Source organism: Euleptes europaea, chromosome 1 (assembly GCF_029931775.1).
Source record: "Euleptes europaea isolate rEulEur1 chromosome 1, rEulEur1.hap1, whole genome shotgun sequence".
Lineage (NCBI taxonomy): Eukaryota > Metazoa > Chordata > Lepidosauria > Squamata > Sphaerodactylidae > Euleptes > Euleptes europaea.
In genome coordinates this window covers 161,339,790-161,364,606 of record NC_079312.1, presented here as the reverse complement: position 1 = coordinate 161,364,606, position 24,817 = coordinate 161,339,790, and the positions used below count along the sequence as shown (strand labels likewise).

Here is a 24,817-nt window from a genome sequence, read left to right as displayed (position 1 = left end):
TTCAAATTGGAAATGTAATGGGTTGGATCCAATCAGCTGGTGACAAAGGAAAGAGGTGGTCATGTGGGACAAAAGCCATGTGAGGAGAGAAGTCGGGTGTGCAAGAGCTGGTTGGATCCAAGCTAGGGTTGCCAACTCCCTGGAGAGAGAGACATGTCCTGCCCTTTTAATAAAAGCTTATTTACCAGGTGATGTGATCTGTCTCCATGCCATGAAAAGATTCAACTGTATTAAGCTGTTATGAAAGGGACAATGGCGTTCTTCAAGCCGGGTGGCAACCTTAGTCTAACCCAAATGCTTCTTTTTGTCACTGAGAAGACTAAATCTCTAGAGCTGGATCGACAGGCACCACCTGTAAGATCTGTTCTTGGTATGCTCAGGATGAAATTAATTGTGGCACTGTCAGAGAGTAATACTAAGCTTCTCAAAAGTAAGACCCATTTAATCCAGTGGGGCTTACTCCCAGGAAAGTGTTCTTAAGTCGTTTATGCATGGGTACTTTCACTCATGTTTGCTCCGGTCTGTCTCAGTTGTTCCTTGGAGTTATGCATGAGCTTTCCGTCCATTAGAGATGACCTCGCTGCCAGCCCTCACAAGTCCCGTGGCTTCCCATTCCTCTGTTAACCTAACTCTTCCATCTTTCGTGAGCAAAGCCCAGGTGAAATCCCCGTGCACAAGGCAAAGTGCGGGGCACGCAAGCTTGGTTTCTCTCACAGCCAATTACAAAGCAGTGTGTCCAGCAGTGGGGATTGAAATACTTCCTGCTTCCTCGGAGCTCTTTCTGAGCAGAAGAAAATCTTTTTAAAACTGAGGCTTGGATTTCTCCCCTCCCTTCCTTTCAGATTGCTCTGGTTATTATGCTGTTGTTCTTAAAATGCTTTTTTATGTGGCAATTGGGTTTGGGGGGGTGGTTTCTCTCACAGTAAGCACTACAAGTAAGCCAATTACAAAGCAATATTAAAGGGGCGGGGATTTGATTTGAGCTTGGAGACTGCTGGTGCATAGATTCCCAACAAGAAAATGTGGGTCCAGCGAGCAATGAACCTCAGGTAAAACTCCCATGCATAAATGACCTTAGTATTCAGCCTTAGTTTCTGTTTGCTTTTGTTCATTCTTGCAAGGTTTCCTTGTGCACCAAAAGTAATTTGCCCTAAATGTATTTGAATACTTACTGAGGTTAATTATTGTCACTGAATTTAATCAGCCTTGATATAACTGGTCTTGTTACAGTGTAGACGTTACAGTGTTTTGATTTATATCTGTTTTGAGCAGAAATGTCGCAGTATGCACGGAGAATTTACAGGACCTGCTTGTGGAAAGGATGGCCCTTTTACTCCCGATGTTCTTTTCTGGTGCTACATCCTGTTTTTTACCACCTTTATCATGTCGGGGACACTGAAGACATTTAAAACCCGTCGGTACTTCCCAACAAGAGTACGTGAAATGTCAGCAAGCCTATGCCACAAGTTTTTATGCTGAACTAGAGCGCGTTGTCTAATCTGCTTAATAATGACACCTGGGTAGTGGTTTGGGTGTTCTTCATAATGAGCACAGTTGGGGTCAGAATGCAAAGCAGTCTCCTGTCCCGTCCCACCCTGAGTTAGATGGACTGACTACTTTTCTTGATCACTAGGTTTCTGTACGTAGCAGTGCGGCTTGGCCCATATGCTTACATTACCTGCTCCAGATCCACCAAATGTACAGTGCGCTTCTTTTGTACCTATCCTTGGCTAATGCCATGTTATTGTCTGGTTGATGCAGGTTAATTTGTTTATTTTGCAAATAAAATAAAATTTAAAATCCTTCATTTTGAGGTGGGCGGGTGAAGATTGATGGCTTTCTAGCCAACGTGGTTTAGTAGTTAGGAGATGGACTCTAATCTGGAGAATTTGATCCCACACTCTTCCACATGAGTGGCAGACTCTAATCTGGTGAACCGGGTTGGTATCCCCACTCCTACACATGAAGCCAGCTGGGTGACCTTAGGCTAATCACAGTTTTCTCAGAAAAACCAACTTTTCTCCTTTTCCTCCCCCTCTCTATTCCTGTTGTCCATCCATCAGCATAATTTGCTCTTTTTCCTTTCCTTTCCTTTCCTTTCCTTTCCTTTCCTTTCCTTTCCTTTCCTTTCCTTTCCTTTCCTTTCCTTTCCTTTCCTTTCCTTTCCTTCCCATTATCCACCCATCAGCATAATTTGCTACTCTGGTAACTAGCATGGACCCCTCTGTGTGTTCTGATAACCGATGTGCACCCGCTGATCCCCCTCTTGGTCTTTTGCTCTAGGTACGATCCACGATAGGTGATTTTGCTGTATTCATTACCATCTTGACTATGGTGTTGATTGACTTTTTAATTGGTGTCCCATCACCAAAATTAAAAGTCCCCAGTGTCTTCAGGGTAGGTTCCTCTTTTCCTTTTAACAATGTATTTGATATATATTAATAGAATCACCTAGCTTGGGGGCATGGAAAATGTAGGTGTGGATCCTACTAACCCTGGATGGATGGATGGAGTTCACAGAATGGATCTTTCCGCCTTCTCTTGCAGCTTGCAGTAACCCCCTCCCAGCTCTCCAGAGGATCAGGCAGAACCAGTTAAATGCTCAAGCCACTCAAGTGGCCACTTGGGACACCGTATTATAATGAGAGCACCGCTGCCTAGACGGCCCAGGCTAGCCTGGGTCATCTTTGGTTAGTATTGGAGTAGTACTGGATGGGAGACCACCAAGGGAGGCCAGAGTCACTATGCAGAGGCAGGCAATAGCAAACCACCTTTGTTTGTTTCTTATCTTGAAGACCCCACCAGGGGTCCCCATCAGTCAGCTGCAACTTGACAGCACTTTCCACCACCACCACCACCACTACTGCCAGTGCAAGGCAGGCTCCAAGAGTGCTCTTCGGTTTGTTTTTTCCCCATGCAGTGACAGGAGAGCTCTGGGAGGTGCATTGCTGCCCAGGCCTGCCTTGTCACTGCTTGGGTGCAAGGTGAGTTCCAGAGGCACAGGTAGCACTGCTGGGACCTGTCTCTTTGCTACCACCTGGGTGCAAGGTGAGTTCCAGAGGTGCTGGCAGCTCAACTTCTTCCAGCTGGCAATGCAGCTTCTTCCAGAGTGGAATGGGGAGTGGAATGCAGCCCCAGGGGCTGCATCTTGAAGGAGAATTAGAATAAGTTACACGTCATGCCTTCTTGCAAGAGCTCTTCTGCAAAAAAGAGGAAGCACTCGTACAAGTGGTTGTGTGTTGGGTTTCTGCCGATTCCCCCTTCTTTCTGCAGCCCCACAACACAACATCCAACTCTGTTCCTGCAGAAGAAAGGTTATTTTCCTAGTATGAGGGTTAGTTGAATGTTTAATGGCACATACACATAAATGGCCCTGACCTTGATGGCCCAGGCTAGCCCAATCTCATTGAATCTCAGAAACTCAGCAGGGTCAGCCCTCGTTAGAATTTGGAAAGGAATACCAGGGTTGCTGTGCAGAGGAAAGAGCCCCGTGGCGCAGAGCGGTAAGCTGCAGTACTGCAGTCCAAGCTCTGCTCACAACCTGAGTTCGATCCCAACAGAAGTTGGTTTCAGGTAGCCGGCTCAAGGTTGACTCAGCCTTCCATCCTTCCAAGGTCGGTAAAATGAGTACCCAGCTTGCTGGGGGTAAAGGGAAGATGACTGGGGAAGGCACTGGCAAACCACCCCGTAAACAAAGTCTGCCTAGTAAAGGTTGGGATGTGACATCACCCCATGAGTCAGGAATGACCCGGTGTTTGCACAGGGGACCTTTACCTTTACCTTTTATGCAGAGGAAGGCAATGGAAAACCACCTCTGTTAGTCTCTTGCCTTGAAAACCGCATAAGGGGTCGCCATAAGTTGTCTGCGGCTTTATGGCACTTTACACACATAAATGAGCCCTGACCTGGATGGCCCAGGCTAGCCTAATCTCGTCAGTTCTCAGAAGCTAAGCAGGGCCAACCCTGGTTAGTACTAGGATGGGAAACCTCCAAGGAATACTAGGGTTACTATGCAGGGGAAAGCAGTGGCAAACCCCCTCTGAATGTCTCTTGCCTTGAAAACCCTACTGGGTGGCCATAAGTTGGCTTGGTCTTGACAGCACTTTACACACACACACACAAATACAAATGAAAGAGGAGCTATGAGTCAGTTACCCGTTTCCTCACCCACGGTCAGTACTGAGCATGGGAGACACGGGATGAGCAAAGCAGAATACTGGAGGCGATAGGAATCCATGGCTGGAGGCAATCAGGAGAGTGAAGAAGGAAGGCAGAAAGCAGGTATCTGGGTGTTGGGTGGCAAAAGGAAAACCACTCATCATGGAAACAGAGGAAGCTTTAACTGCAACTGTAGGTGGTGACTTGTTGCACAAAGGGAACACCTTAAAATTAACCAAGACTACTCACATCCTTATAGTGGTAACACTTATCATATGATTAGGTGAATGACTGAAAGCTGCTGGCATGAGGTAATATCTCTTCACCTTGGGAAATAGCCCATGGGTGGATTTACAGAACCAGGTTCATGCTTTCTTCCTTGTACACTATTTGCTTTGTGAAGACCAAAGCCCCCTTCTGTACTTGGGCATGTGGCCTTCTGTACTTGGCCAAAAAGACACTCCTCTGTTCAAGATACCCTAAAGTGGTGCTTCTCAGACTTGACAGGTGATAACTGTTACTCAGTATTTCAGAGTACACTTTTCCTTTCTTGTGGGCTGCTGAAACTCCCTTTCAGCTAGGCATCACCAGGAAAAGACTACTAATGGCAAACTAACAGCCTTTCAGGCAGCCTGCCCACCATTATCATTCTTTGCATTGCAGAACCTCTGATAAGGTTCTTGAGAAATCCCAGGCTGCTGGGAACATGGTTTGATGAATGCTGCCCTAAAGGAACCTTATTACTGGACGGTTCCTGGGTTACTGCTCCATGAATTATAAGATAAGGGCATTGTTGTTGTCTTGTCCTTTCCCATGGCTTCATCCTTCAGAGACACTTGTTTGCTGTTATCGCACAGGGAAAATGGGTTTTGGTTATGTCACTGTCCTGGCATGAGTGCGAGACCTCTCGTAAATGCTGCAACCTGTATGCCTGATCCAACCTGCACTTAAACACAATGAATTGTTCTGGTCATGCAAGAAATTTTAGATGACTAGTACAGATGGGACAGAGCTGGTGTGGTGTAGGGGTTAAGGTGTCGGACAGACCTGGGAAACCCAGGTTCAAATCCTGGCTCGTGCTATGGAAGCTTGCTGGGTGACCTTGGGCCAGTCACAAACTCTCGGCCCTGACCCTGGCTAGTATCTGGATGGGAGACCTCCCAAGGAATACCAGGGTAGTGAGGTGGAGACAGGCAATGGCAAACCACCTCTGAACATCTCTTGCCTTGAAAGCCCTACGGGGTCAACTAAATCAGCTATAACTCGATGGCAAAAAAAGTACAGGTGGATATATTTAAATTCAGGATGGGAGAAATTAAAGGCAATTTTCTGAGGGGGTCAAGATGAATTGCATTTGACACCGAACATATCTTTGTATTTGTCTGCAGCCAACAAGAGATGACCGTGGGTGGAGTGTTAGCCCAATAGGTCCCAACCCCTGGTGGACGGTGTTGGCGGCTATCATCCCTGCTTTGCTCTGTACCATACTGATATTTATGGACCAGCAAATCACTGCCGTTATTGTGAACAGAAAGGAACATAAACTGAAGGTAACGAACTGTAAGCCTTGTGGGGGCTCCCGTGCTATTATTTCCATGACTGCAAGATGAGAAGTACAATCAAGTATGCCGTTCACCATGACCGTCACTAGCCTAAATTAATAGGCTCTGATTGAACACAGTGTTTGTTCATTTACCTTTTTATAGATAAACATAGGTTGAGATGTATATACCTGCTGAGCCTTTAAATATATATACACCTTTACTTACCTAGGGTGTTTGCATATCCCATCTTTCTTTCAACACTGTGAAGATCTGAGGTGGATAACAGCATTAAATACATTACAAATTAATCATCTGTTAAAGTCATTAAAACACATAATTAAAGCATGTGATTGAAACAATGAGTTGTGTCAAAGAGCTCCAACCAGCCTCCACCAGCTGGAGCTGCTTTGGTTTAGTCAAAAGTTTCCCAAAAGGGTCAAAACATTAAACTCCAGGCTTTCACCCCAAGTTTAATGGATAGCTGCCACCAACCCTGGGGTCCAAAGGGTGAGCCTCCAGGCAAGGAGTCCAGGGTACCTCCAGCCAAGCTCCAAATTCAGTGTAACACTTTTCCTGCCAGGGTGAGACCTAGCTAGGACTGTTCACACTTCCCAAAACTGTCTAAGGTTTCTGGTAGGTGATTTTTTCACTCACACAAGTCACTTAGAATTTAGGCTTGGAATCCCAAAATCAAAAGACACAATCCATTTAAAGGCTAACAATTTTATTTATCAGAGTTATGCGGGTTTACAGGAAAGAAAAAGTCATGAAGTTTTAAGCAAGAAAATAATAAACTATTTAGCGTAGCTAACTAATACATTCAAAAGCCTTTTTGATTCAAAAGGATTGGCAAAGGTTTCTTGCATCAGGTTTTATAGTTACCAAGTTCCAAAGATGCTTCCAGCATTCAAAAGTTTCAAAAGGTTGTCCAAAGTTTTCTCCAAGCAGGTCAGCTTGACCAGAGTTTCCCCCTCAAGGGCCAAAATCAAATGGGTTGTGATGCCGCCAGCACAGCTCTCCTGCTGTACCCCAAAGCATGCATAGTTTGCTTAGGGCTGGTTTGTCCTTATATCCGTTTTCTCAAAGGGATGAGCTCATAGAAGCCAATTGAGAAAACGAAAGCAATTAGCTGGTAATTAATCGCTTGGTCAGAAATGCTGACTTCTTAAGAGGTGTTCAGGTGATGAAGTCTGCAGAACCCCCGGCACCTGAACATCGTCATGATGGCTGACCGATTAGTTACTATGACAATGCACGGCCTTGCATTCCAGAAAGGGGAGAGAAGGCTTTAACGAGCACCAGCTGGGGCTTACCTTACTCCCTCTACAGAAGCAGTTTTCAAAAGGAAACTTATTTTGCTGGTCTAAAATCCCAATAACACAGAATTCATAGGCTTCTAGGCCTGAACCAAAAGAAATCCTGCAATCCAAGAAATTGAGGGACCTCAACTTCTTGACAAGTTGAAACAGATAAGCCAAAGCTTGCTCAAACTGCCCTATCTAATTTGTGCCATCCTATTTCTGACTTTAAGGCAGGCTTTTCCCTGCTCTCTTTCAACAAGTACTTGAATTTGGGGGCATCAAATGAAGTTGATGGGCTACAGATTTGTGACAAATAAAAGAAATCTTTACTCAGTGTGAATAGTGGAATTCACCGCCAGTGAACATAGTGATGACTACTAACATAGATGGTTTTAAAAGGGGTTGGACAGATTCATGGAGGTTCATCAGTGACTACTAGGCATGGTGACTAAAGGGAAACTCCACATTCAGAGGCAGTCAACTTCTGAATGCCAGTGTCAGCACAAAGCTGACAGTGCAGGAAAGCCAAAATCAAGTGAGAGAAAAGGCAAAAACAACGAAAAGGATCCTGGTACAAACATAATCTGAAGAGAAATCAGTGTGCTAGGGAGATAGAACAAAGATGCGCCTGGAGCATGCCCACAATCTCCTCTCCAGAATCTGTTAGTGTTCCATGGCTTTGGGAAGATACAGATTTCCAACCATGACTGCTCTCTGTTAATCAGTTGTGTTTCCACAGAAAGGATGCGGCTATCACCTGGACCTTCTCATGGTGGGCGTCATGCTTGGGGTGTGCTCAATTATGGGGCTGCCTTGGTTTGTCGCCGCCACTGTCCTCTCTATCAGTCACGTGAACAGCCTCAAGCTGGAATCCAGTGCAGCAGCGCCTGGAGAACAGCCTAAATTCCTGGGCATACGGGAGCAAAGAGTCACTGGCCTCATGATCTTTGTGCTGATGGGTATCTCTGTTTTTATCACCGGTGTATTACAGGTAAATGCATTGGGGGGGCAGTGTATTTTTATTCATTCAACATGTGTATATTCTGTGCTGTGAGACGGATTTGGTCCTGAGGGGACTTACGTCTACACTAAATCAAAGAATTGCAGCAAACCATTGAGCAACCCAGCAATAAAGCATTAAAAATGATATTGGTATTAAAGAAGTAGAATGGTAGCAGCAATAAATTATGAGAGAGTCAACAATATAGAGTAGCAGACCAGGCCAACTCCTCAGTCTCTGGTTAGCTTTGTTATTGACCAACAGCACTTCCATCTTAGCTGGATTGGGCTTCAGTTCACTGGCCAACATCCAGCCCATTACCGCCTCCGGATATTTATTCAGGACATCCACTGACTCATCTGATTGAGTTGAGAAGGTGAAATGGAGTTGGATATCATCAACACGCTGATGACACTTTGTGTCCAAACACCCTTGCCCCTCAGTTTCATGTTGGTGTCAATATACAGTACGGGAGATAGGGTGGAACCCTGTGGGACTCCACAGCACAAGGGCTACAGGGCAGAATGGTTGTCTGCAGGCAACACCTTTTGATACTGATCAGATGGATAGGACTGGAACTGCTGGAGCACAGTGCCCTCAATATTAATCTCAGCCAACTGGGTCAGGAGGATACCATGTAGATCAGGGGTGGGGAACCTTTTTTCTGCCAAGGGCCATTTGGATACTTATAACATCATTTGTGGGCCATACAAAATTATCAACTTAAAAATTAGCCAACCAATACGTTTCTCCACGGCCCAGGTGGGAAAGGGTTAACACAGTTTCTTGGGTGGTCCTAGCAGCTCCACAGCTAATGACTCTTCTGCAAGGGGGAAAAAGGGTTCTTTTTCTTGGCAAAACAAACTCACATCTGCCTTGAATACAGGCTATTCCTGTCCGTGGGAGGGGGTGGATCGCGCCTTAGATCCTTCTGAGCCAGAGATCTGCCAGGACCCACGAAGGGCCAGACCAAATGACTCCGCAGGCCTTAAACGGCCCCCGGGCCTGACGTTCCCCACCCCTGATGTAGATGCTATCCAAAGCTGCTGACCGGTACTGGAGAATCAGCAAGGTCCCACTCCCTGTGTCTCTTCTAGCAAAGGTTGTCCATCAAGGCAACTACAGTGATAGAATTTATAATTTAGAGCCATCCCCTTCTATTTAACAGTATTAAGGAACTGCTAATGGGTTCACTTGCCCTAAAATCACATAACCTTTGTTCTATGACGAAGCTTAGAGACTTCTGAACATGATTTTTTAGTTGCTCTTTACATTAAAGTTATTTCAAGCCATTCATCATTCTGGTAGTCTTCATCTGTGAACCCAGAAATATTGTAGTAACCAAGGCAGATTCAGTTCCACAAACTGGATTGAGATAATTCCAGATTATCTGTCTCATCCAATAAAGGCTGGAGTTGCCTGGTGACAACACTTTGCTCCAAAAGAGGGTATTCATTTATTTATTCCATTTACCCCCCTCCTTTCTCTCCATTGGGAACCCAAAGTGGCTTAACCCAGTCTCCTCTCCTCTATTTTATCCTCGCAACAACCCTGTGTGGTAGGTTAGACTTGAGAGTGTGTGACTGGCCCAAGGTCAACCCGCAAGCTTCAGAATAGGGATTTGAACCTGGATCTCCCAGATCCTAGTCTTACTACTGCACCACAATGATAAGGGCCTCTTCAAGAGGAGTTTCATAACCATCTTCTCCTCCCCTCAGAAAAGCATTTGTTACTCCCTAGATCCTGTTGGGTAACCCCCTTGTGCTAGTTGTGGCTGGTCATAAAGTGCACGGGTCATACACTCATGGGAGTGGGCGTTGGCCTCCTCCGAGTCACATTCTTTGGCAGCAATAATTGAAACGAATCAAAGCCACTGTGACCAAGCAGAATCCTGATAAGCTCCCGAAACTATCCTACTGGACGAGTAGACTGAATTAATGAGCATTCATGGGTATGTGAGGACCCTAACTGCTTTGTATGTGGGACAAGTTTGTCATTAGGTAGAGCAATGTTAATAGGGACTAGACTTGGCTACAGAAATTAACCAGATTCTGTTGCAGAAGCGCCCTAATGGGCTGTATTTGCAAAATATACTGTCATGTAATGGCGGAGGAAGAGTAATGGCCCTTTTAAATAAGAGAGGCATCCCCTCCAATCCTTTATAATAGTGTTTTGTAACTTTTGATACCTGGCCTTTATAGCATTTTTAAATTGCTTTAAAATGGCGGTGGCATACGGTGGATGCCGTCACATCTAGTTTGGCCCTGAGACCACACGAGACTACATTCTTTGATATCTGTGGCCATTTTGGCTGTAGCTACGCAACTACAACCATATCGCTTATCCTTCCAAGCCTTCTTTTTGGTCAACCAAAAGTGGGAGAAGGTCAGTGGAAAAGGGAAGCAAGGAAAGGGTAGAGGCTCTGGGGTCTGCTAATGGAAAAGAACGAGGAAATAGTGTGCGTGGGGATACAGGGGGAAAATGAGATGGCTCCTTGCGTTCTCATGGGTTCCCTGTTCTTTATCATTTTATAAAGCGTTCAAAGTTCTTTACACACATTTTCTCAGAGCTCATGCCTTCCCTCCCCACACTGTTTTCCTGAGTCAAAACAAACCTGGAGGAAAAATATTAACTTTGGAGCTGTATGTGCACAGATCAGTATTCTTATTATCCTTTTATTACAGGTGGGCTGGGGGAGATGGTGGTTTCCAGAAGGTCACTTGGTGAGATGGTAAACAAGTGGACTTCTTGATTCACAGTTCCCTCTTTCACCCATTGCGCTGTTTAGGCTTGCTCACAGCCAATTACAATCCTCAGCTTCTGGGTTTATGCAGCCTTCTCCAGGTCAATTCACTGCGATTGCAGATTCAGAGTCTTGCACAAGAAGCATGAAACGTTGCAGTACTGAGACAATTGCAGGGGCACGATTTCCCCTAATGCGCACGCACAATCCCAGTTATTCTCTAAACAGCAGCTCCTTTGATTTAATAAACCTGTAACATCTTTAAATTCCTGTGCAAGATACAAAAGTACAAGGCTATGAAGGCAGCTTAAAAGTCCTTTTTTGGAAGCTTTAGAGCATACAAAGTTATTTGGTGATGGTGGTGTACAATGGACCTTCAGACCATATCTTGGCCGTAGTGATTTCTCCCCAATGGCACCCACTTTACAGAATGGACTGGCACTGAACCCATGCCTCCTCCCTAGAATGAGGAAGACATCCGGAGCCCTTTCCTGAATACTTGCCCGCAATTCTTTGTGTGATAATAATACTGGAGCTAGCCATGTGCAGCAGTCTTTGTGTGATTCTTGCAGCCGTGACTCCCATCTTTTGTGTGATCATACTTTCTCAAGGCTTTTGTTCATAGTTTGTTTTGTGTTACAATGCACAGGGTACCGGTCTGTCCTTACAAATGGGCAAAATCGAATCTTTGTCCTGCAGCACAGACCATTAAGGCAAATACTGCCAATGCAAACAAAGTGTGTAGCACAGAAACCTGCCACCAAGAAGAACAACATTTTAAAACAATGTTACTGATAGGTCTTGTCGCTGCATATAAAGTATACGCTTTATATCTCTTGAAATGTGTTTTGTTTCTTTCCAGTTCATACCCATGCCTGTCCTGTATGGAGTGTTCCTGTACATGGGTGTTTCTTCCCTGAGAGGAATTCAGGTATGCATTTTTATAGGCTTCGGGGCAGGGAGTGTAAACTTGTAGCAGGGCAAGAGAGACCTAGATCAAAGAATGTCAAGCTCTGGGATGCAATTCCTTAGAAAGGTTCCATCATGGGAGGTTCTTTTCCTTCACCTCTCGCCTCCAGTTTTCGTTCTAACTATCTCAGTCTTCCTTGCCTCATCTCCCTTTTCCATCCATCCTTTCCTTTTCCGTCACACTTTTTAATTTTGTAACAAGCAAAAAGGGCCATTATTGCAATAAGCAACAAGTCTGTAGAGAGAGACATTGTAAATTCCAAGGATCTCTCAAAGGGGCAGAGAGGCACATTACCCCACCACTAACGTGTCCCCGTGATTGAGGCTATGCCTTCATCATAGCACAGTGTCCTGATTGCTTGCTTAACTTTTCCCCAGAGGAGTGAAAGGCACCCATTCATTTATATGGAAGAAGACAATGGGTTCTTGGGGATACCATAGCCATTTCCACATGTTTTTCATGCCCACATGGCAGCAATTTCCCCTGACACCATAACCGGTTCCCTGCATCCCCAGCTTTTTTTTTCTAATTTTTTTAAAAGTAAGCCTCTAGCTCTTTTTATTACAGAGATATAAGGGGAAAGGCATATCTCTGCAACAGAAGAGACTAGAGACTTTAAAAATGAAAGCTGACAATTCAGAAATACTGGCCCATATTTTAAAGGTATGCCAATATAATGATAATCAGTTGCCATTTAAAAAAATGAAAAAGGACTATTGGCACAGGAACGGAGAATGGCTAGTGCCAGCATACTGGAGCAGAGAAACTACAGGAAACTGCCACATGGAAGCACCACTGCCAGTGTGTTGTATCGGCAGCCACCCCAGCAACACAGAAACCACACAAGCCTGTCCCCGTATGGACACCACCCACGAAGCAGGAAGCACTTGTTCCTTGCACTTGGTGAACCCATTCATAAAGGCTTTTTATTCCTGTATAGCCACATAATACCCTGACCTGGTTGGCCCAGGCTAGCCTGATCTTGTCAGATCTCAGAAGCTAAGCAGGGTCAGCCCTGGTTAGTATTTGGATGGGAAACCACCAAGGAATACAGGGTTGCTGTGCAGAGGAAAGCACTGGCAAACCACCTCTGTTAGTCTCTTGCCATGAAAACCCCAAAAGGGGTCGCCATAAGCCATAAGCTACTTGAAGGTACTTTACACACACACACACATAGCCACATAATGGGTTCTGTTTGCTGGTAATACTAGAGTATAATTGAATTTTGAGAGTGTGGGATAGAGTATTGTGGAACTGGCTTTTACAGGAGAGGTTTTTTAATACTTGACATTGCAGCGAACTGTTGGGAAAGTATGCATATTTCACACAAAGTGGTCTGGAAAGGAAAGAAAGTTCTTAAAATGGCAGGGAATTGTTATCAGAGATGGGATTGCTCCCTTAATTTTTGCTTGCGTGGTAAAGTGGATGGGCATTCACATTTTACTGAACTCAACATACAATCAGGATTATCTTAAAATAGCACATGCTGGTGGTGTATCTCAATGTGCAATAATGTATGTGCTTCCAGCACTGTACTGCAGGTTGCATTTCTGGGATGGAGTTTCACAATTTAATAGCTACCTATGGTGGTGCTACAATAAAACCCTAATTTGCTACTGATGATAGTGCCGTGTGTATCCTGTATAAGAAGAGGATAACAAGAACTCTTCTAAGTCTTTGAAAATAAATCATCTGTATAAGAGCTAAGCCTTTAGAAGGTTTTCAGTAATTTTGGATTCATTGCTCCCCAGGAGCAGGATTTCAGGAGCATTGGGGGTGTGTGTGTGCTATGGGAGGGGAGAGCCACGAAAATCACACTCCACGGGCAGAAGTCTTTCTGTCCAAGGAAACACTGTGCTGTATCCAACCCAGTGTTTTGTAGGCGTACACCTAAGTTTTTAAGTGTTTGCCTGAAAATGAAATGCGTGTAGAACCCACCTTTAGATATGTGTATTGTACAGACACACTTGTCAAAGCGCCAGGATTGGCTGCAGCCCCCTGTTGTAAAGTGTGGAAAGGTCCTGACTGTTGTTATGTTGGACAGGACATGGAAGAGACCCATTAAAACACACACACACACACACACACATTCTAGCCAACATCAATATTGATATCAAGCTATAACCAGGGGAAATGCCCCCACCAAAAAAAACCTCCCAAAACCAACCCTGCCAATTACCTTTGTATCATGCGTGGAAGTGCTTGTAGCTAAATTATAGGGATTTGCAGAGGCTATTTATTTATGGCGTTGTCCTCAGTAATTAGTGCCTTATTTCAAATGCGCGCTGTCTTGTGTCATATACTGTTCCCAGTTCTTCGATCGCCTGAAGCTGTTTGGCATGCCTCCTAAACACCAGCCGGACTTCATCTACCTGCGGCACGTCCCCTTGCGAAAAGTGCATCTCTTCACCGTAATACAGCTGACTTGCCTCATCCTGCTCTGGGTTATCAAGGCATCTCCTGCAGCCATCATCTTTCCTATGATGGTAAAAAAAAAACCAAACCCAACCTGAAGGCCAGACATGCTAAACGTTTTATATTGGTGGCAGTTATATAATCAGACCAGAGTTGTTCTCCAAAAGTTCATAATTTATTTGGGGGTGGGGGGTGGGGCTGAATGACAGCGGCAACTTTACCTGAGAAATGAACATGGACCTTGCTCCAGTGTGAGGGTAGCATCAGTCAGCTAATAGGCAGTGCCAGTCAGCTGTGTGTGGGGAAGACTGTGCAGGAGTGGGGTGGGGAATATATAGTCACCTTCATGGCCTCCTTGCAGGCACACATGGGATCTGTACATGCGCAGATCCCATCTGTGCCTGCAAGGAGGACCACTCAATGAACAATAGTTACAGGTAAGCAACACTGTTTTCATCTTCATGGCCTCCTTGCAGTCCCACATGGGATCTGCGCATGTGCAGGCCAGCCACACAGCTGACCTGCGCATTCGCGGATCCCATGTAGGACTGCAAGGAGGACCACTCGATGAACAACAGTTACAGGTAAGCAACACGGTTTTCCCACTCTCCCTGGTGATCAACTGATTGACACTGTTATCAATCTGCAAACTAGGACGGTATGTATGCTTCCCTAGTACAGCACCCATGTACACATGCAGCTCCTTATCCATCCTGGGATAGGTGAGTGCACACTTGCTTCTAAACAGGTGCATTGCCTAGCTGGTTACAGGTGGCTGTGTTTCATAAACAAGAGGAAAAGAGTTTTAAAAGCCTACCAAATCTGTTACACCTTTCCTTCAGCAGTCCTCAGAATGGTCTATCAGGCAGAAGGTAATAGTAATTGAAAGTAGCACTGCTGGTGCCCAGAGGAGGAAGGTTATATCCAGACTTTCCCCAATTCCTTTTAAAGAATGTCTGGCCTTTAAGAAAAAAAATAGTAAACCACAGAATAAGGTGATACCTATGCCGGCGCAAAAACGCAGGTGTCTCTGCGCTGCCTCCCCCCCCTGCAAGCGCAGCCACACCGACAGGGCTTTCGTAGAAGGGAAAGACTGCACCAGCGTGGAGTGTTCCTGGGGTGTTCCCAGGGGTAGAGCTGCCTAAACGGTTTTGCCCCGGGAACGCTCCCTTGAGTGGCAGTGGGGCTGCGCCTCCTTTTTTGGTGGTGCAGTCTTGCTGTTCGCTGTGCGGCATTTCCCCCTTTTTTCCTTAATTTTATTTGTAAAAGTGTTTTTTCCCCCTCTGTGGCAACTGGGAAGCCTCTAAGGAGTCAGCATGGCTGTGCTGCTCCTGGCCACCGCGGATCCACCGCCCCCTTCAGGAATGGGCTACCTCTGTTCTATCATGTTGATTCAGACTACCTCATTCCCCAAGCAGTTCCAAATCAGACCATTTGATAAGGGTTTTAAGCACTTATCAGGTAGCTCCAGGTTGTCTGAATCCATCTTTTCATCTGTGTGGCTTCTATGCAGTCCCACATTGGGGACTGCGCAGGTGCAGGCCAGCCACGGATAAGATTTGTCAGCTTCTAGCAAAAACGAAAGTGAGAGAGCTCCCCCTCCCCTCGGGGCATGTAGCCTTCCCGCCCAACGGTCACATGACCCGGGGGAGGGAGCACTCTCCCCTCCGGTTCTCTTTCTGCCGCCACGGAGAACTTATTTTTAGCTTCTCTTCATTATGGAGTCTATGAAGGCTCCTCTCTTCAAGAAATAATTAAGTCCGATTGTCACAGAGAAACTGCCTTCCTCATGTAAGAGCTGTGCTAGATCACTCAGAGGGCATTGAAGACTCAGACTGATCATTTTTACATGGAGTCCTTGGCGAGGTTACCTCCACCTTGAGGAAAATTCCCCGTTCGGAAACTCGGCAAGACATCTGAGGTACGTCTGGGTGAGACAAATCCTCCCTTTGGACCTCTAATCGGTGAAAACCCTCATTAAACCGGACAAGTTTTCTTTCCCCCCCCCCCCCCGTCACTCGGAACGCGGAGTTGCCTCGTCGCCAACCCGCACCGGCACCATCTCGGTACCGATCGGCATCTAACTCACCTCGGCATCTCCCATCGTTGTCGATGTCTCTTGGCGCCGAGCGACGACATCTACGGAACTTGAGGATACGTCTCATGATTCCCTGGTTAACTCCTCTGCCTGTTCAGAGTGGGTCCCAGGATGCCCTGGTCCCAGGATGCCCTGGTAGCCCCTCTGCTCCTGTTCAGAGCGGGTCCCAGGATGAGCAACAGCTCTGCACTCAATTCCTTTTGCAGCCACATAAGGGTGTTGCTATTCTGACTCTGGACAAGCGGCGCCTACGGCCTCTCGTTGCCTATGGCCTCTCAGAGCCCGCGGCCTCTCGACGCCCATGGCCTCTCGGAGCCTACGGCCTCTCGGCACCCACGACCTTCTCGGCGCCCACGGCCTCTCGACGAACTTCTCGGCGCCAACGGCTTCTCAGCGCTCATGGCCTCTCAGCGTCCACAGTCTCTCGGAGACCCTCTCAGCGCTCACGGCCCCTCAGAGCCTACTGCCTCTCGGCACCCACGGCCTCTCGGCGACCCTCTCGGCACCCTCTGCCTTTCAGAGGCTACGGAATCTTGGCGCCCACGGCCTCTCAACGAACTTCTCGGCGCCAACGGCCTCTCAGCGCTCATGGCGGAATAGCAACACCCTTATGTGGCTGTCCGAGACATCTGTCAAGCGGCGACATCGTCGACCCCCTCTACTTTCATGAAGCACTATGCGGTCAACGTGGATTCATCTAGAGAGGTGGCAGTGGGACGTGCAGTCTTGTAGTCATTGTTTCGGTGACTGTCCCACACCCACCATCCGGGCAACCGAGCTTGCTACTCTCCCAATGTGGGACTGCACAGAAGCCACGCAGATGAAAACAGAGTTTCACTTACCTGTAACTGTTGTTCATCTGGTGGTCTTCTATGCAGGCACACATCCCTCCCTCCTTCCCCGCTGTGGGACCTCTCCGCAATACACGTGGGTGGTTCCGTGGTGGCAGGTTGGAGAACTGGAGGGGAGAGTGCTCCCTCCCCCTGGGTCATGTGACCGTTGGGTGGGAAGGCTACATGCCCCGAGGGGAGGGGGAGCACTCTCACTTTCGTTTTTGCTAGAAGCTGACAAATCTTATCCGTAGCTGGCCTGCGCCTGTGCAGTCCCCAATGTGTGCCTGCATAGAAGACCACCTGATGAACAACAGTTACAGGTAAGTGAAACTCTGTTTTCCCAACCTCCAGTGCTGCTGCTGAGCCTTCTGCCCTTTCCCTAGAGATTCCAGTAGGATTTCAGTATTCGAGCCCATTCCTGAAGGGGGGGGGGGCTGAAGCTCCTTAGGAACCGGTGTGACTCACTGTTGCAGTATTGATTCTGCTTTTTTATTTCTTTGAAAGAAATACTCAAACCCTTCAGTGTCAGTCTCTGCTGGTCAATGCTCTCATGATGTGAGCTTTTCTTTTTCTTCTTATTCTCCCCCCTCTCCTGTACACACAAGGTTTTGGCATTGGTCTTCGTCCGGCAGGTCATGGATTTCTGTTTTTCAAAGAGGGAACTAAGCTGGCTTGACGATCTCATGCCAGAGAGCAAGAAGAAAAAACTGGAGGATGCCAAAAACAAAGAAAAAGCTGATGAGGTAAATATATATTTATATGTACATTTATATTTCAGTTTGTTGGAACTTGAAGATATCTTAGCAGACTTAAGTGCCAATCCTAAAATTCTCTTGTTGTGTATTCATCAACCCAAGACTCCTCATTCAAGTCTTTGCTTCTAATTGCCCAGATAAGGGGTGAGAATGAGCAGAACAATTAAATGCATATGAGTACAGCGGCACGTTGGTCAACTAAGATCTAGATCTATTGAGAGAACAGTTCACAAAGATATTAGCAATCAGACCTGCTGATGGAGACATCTAGACATCGTGTGCTACACACCAGCAAAAGCAGTTGGAGAGGGCTGTGAGAACCAGCCTGGAGATGCTCATGTCTGCTGAAGTATCTTCACATCAGATGGATGAACACAAAAGCTTGCTAATGTAACACTTAAATGTGTGATGTGTGTAGGAGGAGGCCTACCCTCACACCATGGATTTTCCTCTCAGGACAGCAGCTAACAAATAAAGCTAGCTTTCCTAAGCTGGGGTAACTTCTGGAGAGGGTGTTATGGACATATTATGAGAGACTGTCCTTGCATATTATGGTTTCCTGCATCACACTGGAACCATTTTGTGGCGTCATGTCCTTGTCCTGATGTCATGTCCTTGTCATACTGGTCTCAGGAAATTAGCTTCTGTTCAGTCTTTCTGCAAAGATGGCATTTCTTCTTCATAAGGTGGCTGCTTTGAACTATACTGGACCATCTTCTACAAGTAGACTGTCAAAGGGGTGACTTCCTTATAGTGATACTGCCACGTAAATCTTTCTGAGGCTTCTTTTTACTAATTTACCAGTCTCTGATTTTTCTCCATCTTGTCTTACTATTTGTTTGTTTGTTTATTTCATTTATACTTAGTCTCGTTCCCCATTGGGGGACCCAAAGCAGCTTATGTTGTTCTCCTATCCTCCATTTTATCTCACAACATCCCTGTGAGGTAGGTTAGACTGAGAGAGATTTACTGGTTCAAGGTTACCCAGTAAGCTTCCCTAGCAGAGTGGAGATTCAAACCTGGGTCTCCCATATCCTAGTATGATACTCTAACCACTACACCATCCTGACTTTCTGTTATATAGACTGTGGCCTCCTTTGGGTGGGGACCAAGTTGATGCTAAATGAGACAAAATAATTGCAATAATAATAGAATTTCAGGGATCTAGATGATAATTAGATACTTAACACAGTTCAGGCTATATTTCTTTACTCATTTCTTGGTGAACAGGAAACCTACTGAAGACTGTAACTTTTAATGAACATAAGGAGCACAGTCTTGCAGAGGTTAGCCATGGCCAAGTTTCAATGAGCTTTGTGCGAAAAGATGTCCAACTGAGTCACATTTCACTGAAGTCATGGGAACTTAATGGGGCTAACTTTTGCTGAATGCATGCAGAGAATAGGAGTATGGTATATGACTTTCACCTTATTTCAACAAGTGTCTGTGAGAATTTCCTGTTACGTGTCAAACAGGAGTCAGAGCAGATGATGGAAAACGGTCAACAAACAGTGATTGAAATACCGGTAGTGAATACAAGTTATCTGGCGGTGCCAGGAACTGAAGCAATGACACGCAATATATCATCAAGAAATAACAACAGGTAAGAAACTAACAGCGGTGCCTCCAACAACGTAGACATGCAGGTAATCAAGGACTGGTGTAAATTTTTGATGGATGATAGAGCAGCAAGTTTCATGTCTTAAGTTCAGACATAGCAGTTCAACCAACTATGGTTAGTTGTTTGAGGCCATGGCATTAACTGTCGTTAGTTAAGGTGTATCAAACCAGAACTTGAAACCATAGTTTGAAGTTAGTTTATCCATATTTAACTATTGTCCATAGCTATGGACAAAATACACAGTATAATTGTTCACTAGAAGACTGTGGATTTCCTAAATCCAACTTGTTTTCCCTTCAATCACACGTTAGCTGCATGAGTTATTTTAAAGATCAGAGGAAGTGTTGCTGGAGGGAGGAGCTCCTACGTCCCTCCAGGCTGTTTTTAGGTACTGAAATGTGTCCCCCCCGGGCTGTAACTGGGCGGGGGCAGGAGGGCAGCTGCCACGCCTGTGGCATGCAGAGAGGGCTGCAGAACTGCCTCTCCAACCGGCCCTGTTAAGCCCCCCCCCCCCGAATTATTTACAAAAATTTGGAGCAGCATATGGAGTATTCTGAGCATGTGATGCTCCACATTTATGGAAATAACTCTGGGAGGGTGGTCAGTATCTGAAAATGGGATGGGGGGAAGGCAGGAACTGCTCCTCCACCCCAAGTTTAAGCTTCAGCTGAAAAAACCCTCTCTGATCTTTAAATTGATGTCCTTGCAACTGATGTGTGACTGAAGGGAAATTGGTTGGGCTCGGGAAACCAAGAGACTTCTGGTGAACAAACATTTCATGTATTTTGGGCTTTAGTCTTAACTGTAGTTTCACATGATGGGAGAAGGCAGACATTCTGGCCTAAATCTAGTTTGCCTCAACAGATGCTGGTTTCAACACCTTCGTTCTGTAGCTGTGGAGGGTGGGGTCGGGGAACAAGCCAGGCTGTTTGCATTCACACATTATGTGAAAGTATAATTAAGACTTAAGGGCCAAAATACACAATAGGTTTGTTCACTGGAAGACTGTGGGTTTCCCAGACCAGGATCTGAGTGATCATTGGCAAGCTGAATCCTGGTTTCACGAACTGATCATAGTTAAATAAACCATGGTTTTACATTACCAAGCCACTGCTTCCCTTTATGCTCACTCACGGTGAGATTTTACCAGTGCTATCCTAGAATTTCCTGATCTGTTGTGAGGACCACTGTGGAAACTTGGGTGGCTTTATGACCATGCTGAAAATTCAGGCGTTTCTGAAAATTCGGTTTCTACTTTTTCTGCCTTGATTGCAGGCATTTGTGCCCACTTGTACACCCTGGGTGTGGCAGTGTAATCCCTCCAGCCTGCCCCAGCATCATGCTTTTGAAGACGCAACGCCAAAAATGCTGAGCCAGGATGCATTCTTCTTTCTCTCTTTCACGACTAGATTTGAGTCAGTAGCACCTTAGAGACCAACAAGATTTTTGTAGTGTAAGATTTTGAGAGCTGAAGCTCCTTTTGTTGGATACCAGAGAGCTTTTGAAATCATACACCCCCAAAATCTCATTGGTCTCTAAGGTGCTGCTGGACTCGAATCTAACTGTTCTACCGCAGACCAACACGGCTGCCCTCTGAAACTCTCTTTCACAACTGCATCCTAGCCTTCTTTGAAGGGAGTTCAGAGCTGTCTATGTGGAATTATTCCATGTATCCATGCAGTGTGGTATCTTTTGAGGTTAACTGGTATTTCATCAATTAAGATTGGTATTTAATTAAAAACTCCAGCAAATGCTTAAGACATTGTTAATTATCAGAAATAATTTAAAAAGACATCATTGGGGTATCTCAATGCATAACACATTGCAGTCCTTTTGAAACGTTCACTGTACTGAATTTTGAACTAAAATGTTTATTTCAGGGCAGATCCTGCGGAAATTAACATTTCAGATGAGATGTCTAAAACAACTGTGTGGAAGACTATCTCCATGAATACAGAAACACTCTAAATCCAAAGAGAAGAGGTATGGCAATTCTCAGTAGGAGAGCCCCGGATTTGCACTTCCACACGCAATCCCCTACCCTGAATCCCCTAATCAACCCATTAGATTTGGTTATTTTAGATGCTGGTTGAAAAGGTTGATGGGAAGGTTGTGCATCACTTCTGGATTACACAGGCGTCCTGAGACATTCCTAGTCCGCAAGACTGCACAAAGCTACCGATGATTCTAAGACTGCTCTGTTGACATGAAGTGGATGCATCTGTGGCCACCATTTCTAAATCCCATGTGTAGGCTAACTGGTGGCGGATGGTGTCAGGTAACAGACCTAGTCTTGTGAGCACTTGAAGATCTGGGTTTGTTCCCAGCAGCCATGCTTTCACAGCGAAGTCCTTGCTAACACAGAGCTTCCTTCTGCATGATTATGGTCTACATGATGTATTATTTCTCAGCTGATACATTGATTATGTAACTGTTTGGCAACCTCTGACATGCAAGCATGGTGTAGTGGTTAACAGCAGTAGTTTGGAGTGGTGGACTCTGATCTGGAGAACCGGGTGTGATACCCCACTCCTCCACATGAGTGGCAGAGGACAATCTGGTGAACTAGATTTGTTTCCCCACTCCTACACACGAAGCCAGCTGGGTGACCTTGGTCTAGTCACGGCTCTCTCAGCCCCACCTACCTCCCAGAGTGTCTGTTGTGGGGAGGAGAAGGGAAGGTGACTGTAAGCCAGTTTGATTCTTCCTTAAGTGGAAGAGAAAGTCGGCATATAAAAACCAACTCTTCTTCTTCAAATGTTGCAATGGAGCTGAGCTTCCCCACATCCCGGGAGTTGACAGTATGGGTCTTTCCTGCCTTCTCTGTGCCCAGCAGTGCTTTGCCCCCTTGAAAAACCATTGCTAAGGTTTGTGGGACCTTCCAGAGTGGCATACCATATAGCATGGGAAAGCTGCAGCAAGAATGGGGAGTTGGACAAAATCATCCCCTTTTATTCTTTATACAAATACACATACACAATAAGAATATAATGATCTCATTAGTACCTAAAGCAGACCAATTTCGTTATGTGGTGGTGGTGGTGGAAAGTGCCGTCAAGTCACAGCTGACTCATGGTGACCCTGTAGGGTTTTCAAGGCAAGAGTCGTTGGGAGGTGGTTTGCCATTGCCTGCCTCCATGTGGGCTGAGAGAGTTCTGAGAGAACTGTGACTAGGCCAAGGACACCCAGCAGGCTTCATGTGGAGGAGTGGGGGATCGAACCCGGTTCTCCAGATTAGAGTCTGCCGCTCTTAACCACCACACCACGCTGGCTTACATTACGTTATGTACGTTCTATAATATTGCAAGATTTTTTCCCTTTACATTCTCATCCAGCATGCTCCTCATCTAATACAAAAGGATGCTAGTTCTTAAGAAATCTGCCTTAATCAGATTGTTTCATTTCACACATAGCTACGTATTCAGCAGTTTTGTACATAAGCATAATAAATCTCTTCATTAGGTAACAGGTTTTATTTCCAGTGTTGCGCTAACATTATTTTTGCTGCTGTGAGCCACATTCTTAATGAGATTTCTGTTTTAACTCTTCAGTGAAGTATCCCAGAGGGGAACAGTCTAGAGCTGGACTTCTTAAACTTTTTTCCACTTGCGACCCCTTTTCGCCCAAGAATATTTTACGCGACCCCGGGTATATTGGTATATAAAATAGGTATACAAATCAAACATTTACTGATAATAAATCATAAAGAAATTTATTTTAAAACGATTCTTTGTTATACATATAATTTTACCATTTACTGTTGCCAAATTTTTCACGACCCCCACATTCAGTTACGTAGCCCCATATGGGGTCGCGACCCACAGTTTAAGAAGCTTTGGCCTAGAGTTATGTGGAATCTCCACCCACTTTTATTCTGGTGCAAGTTTTGCTCCATTCACAGAGCTTTTCCCACCCATCCAAGAGTGAGGTGGAGCCATTTTGTCAGGTTCCCATTTCTTCCAGCAGTCCCCTGGGTTGCATGGCGTACTGTTTGGGAGGGTCCCCAGATCATCCACAACCACTTAATGGAAGTCACAGGAGGGGTTTGGGGCTGTAACGGGAAGGTAGGGCCAGATCTGTTTCTTTCTTGAATTCCCACCATTTATGGGAACATGGACCTTAACTCGCTGGGAATGGTTCACAGCTCCCCCCCCCCCGCCCCATAACATTCTAAGGAGTAGTGGGAGATCAGTAATGGTGGGGCAAGGGATTTTTATTCATGCCTTCAGAACTAATTAAAAAAGTAAAGGTAGTCCCCTGTGCAAGCACCAGGTTATTACTGACCCATGAGGTGACGTCACATCACGACGTTTACTAGGCAGACAGTGTTCACGGGGTAGTTTGCCATTGCCTTCCCCAATTGTCTACACTTTACCCCCAGCAAGCTGGATACTCATTTTACCAACCTCGGAAGGATGGAAGGCTGAGTTGACCTTGAGCCGGCTACCTGAACCCGACTTCCTTCGGGATTGAACTCAGGTCATGAGCAGAGCTTTGACCGTATGACTGCATCTTACCACTCTGCACCATGGAGCTCTTTCAGAACTAATGCACCACTGTTTTCTTGGTCCACAGCTTTGCTTATTCAAGCCTCTTGGCTTTGGGCAAGGAGGAGCAGCAGCAGATGAAGAGATGTCTCAGGGAAGAGCAGAATGTGCGGACAAGGGAGAAAGATACTTTTGGAATGGAGAAAGGCACAAGCTAAAAAACTGCCCCGGGCGCTTTCTTCATACAAGTAACTGGGGTTCATATTAAAGCCATTCAAAAGTTTTTTTTGATTGTGTGCTTCAGTGGGCATTCTAAATATCTTCAGACCAGCAAATCAAGACGCACACGCAGTCATTGAAAGTTCAGTGTTAAAGCCTCCGTATGTGTGTGTGTGCGTGTGCGTGTATACGTTTGCTGTGTTGCAGTTTCTTAGTTGTAGAGGGACTGCTACCGCTGCGTACTTTATTTTTCAAGTTATCAGTTTCTTATCAATATAACCTTGAATGTATAACAACAGCAAGAAGAATTAGTTTAGGGTTGTTGTTTTTGTAATCTCCATATTGACTTGCTACGGGTTCAGTTAATGGTTTTGACTGCGTATCACAGGAGCAATTAAATTGATAAATATATAATATAAATGTTTTCAAGCAGGGCTGGGAAAAAGCCCCTCTTAGATGGCAGTCCTTTCTGAATGTACATTTTAATTTTTTTAGAAAAGTTGTTTAAATTCTGTTTAGCTTCTTAATTTTAATTAATTAATTTATTTATTTCTGGGTTTGCAGCTGTTCTGAAGACAAGACTTTAATTAATCAAAACATGTAAAATGATTCCCAGCACAATACAAACCTGGATCAAACATTTGTGCATTGTGTTGTCAGTATATGTTCAGCA

At 45.5% G+C, this 24,817-nt stretch overlaps 1 protein-coding gene across 1 annotated transcript in view; it reads left to right on the top strand.

Moving 5' to 3' along the window:
- Positions 1–24,421, top strand: part of SLC4A8 (solute carrier family 4 member 8) — a 79,810-nt gene extending 55,389 nt beyond the window's left edge. Inside the window, exons 15-24 of the mRNA XM_056867003.1 lie at positions 1,273–1,434; positions 2,284–2,397; positions 5,547–5,708; positions 7,743–7,994; positions 11,609–11,677; positions 14,029–14,202; positions 17,668–17,805; positions 19,293–19,420; positions 21,319–21,421; positions 24,014–24,421. Coding sequence (XP_056722981.1) covers positions 1,273–1,434; positions 2,284–2,397; positions 5,547–5,708; positions 7,743–7,994; positions 11,609–11,677; positions 14,029–14,202; positions 17,668–17,805; positions 19,293–19,420; positions 21,319–21,406 — 1,287 coding nt within the window. The 3' untranslated portion in view covers positions 21,407–21,421; positions 24,014–24,421. The remainder of the gene's footprint in view (positions 1–1,272; positions 1,435–2,283; positions 2,398–5,546; positions 5,709–7,742; positions 7,995–11,608; positions 11,678–14,028; positions 14,203–17,667; positions 17,806–19,292; positions 19,421–21,318; positions 21,422–24,013) is intronic.
- The last annotated feature ends 396 nt before the right edge of the window (positions 24,422–24,817 follow it).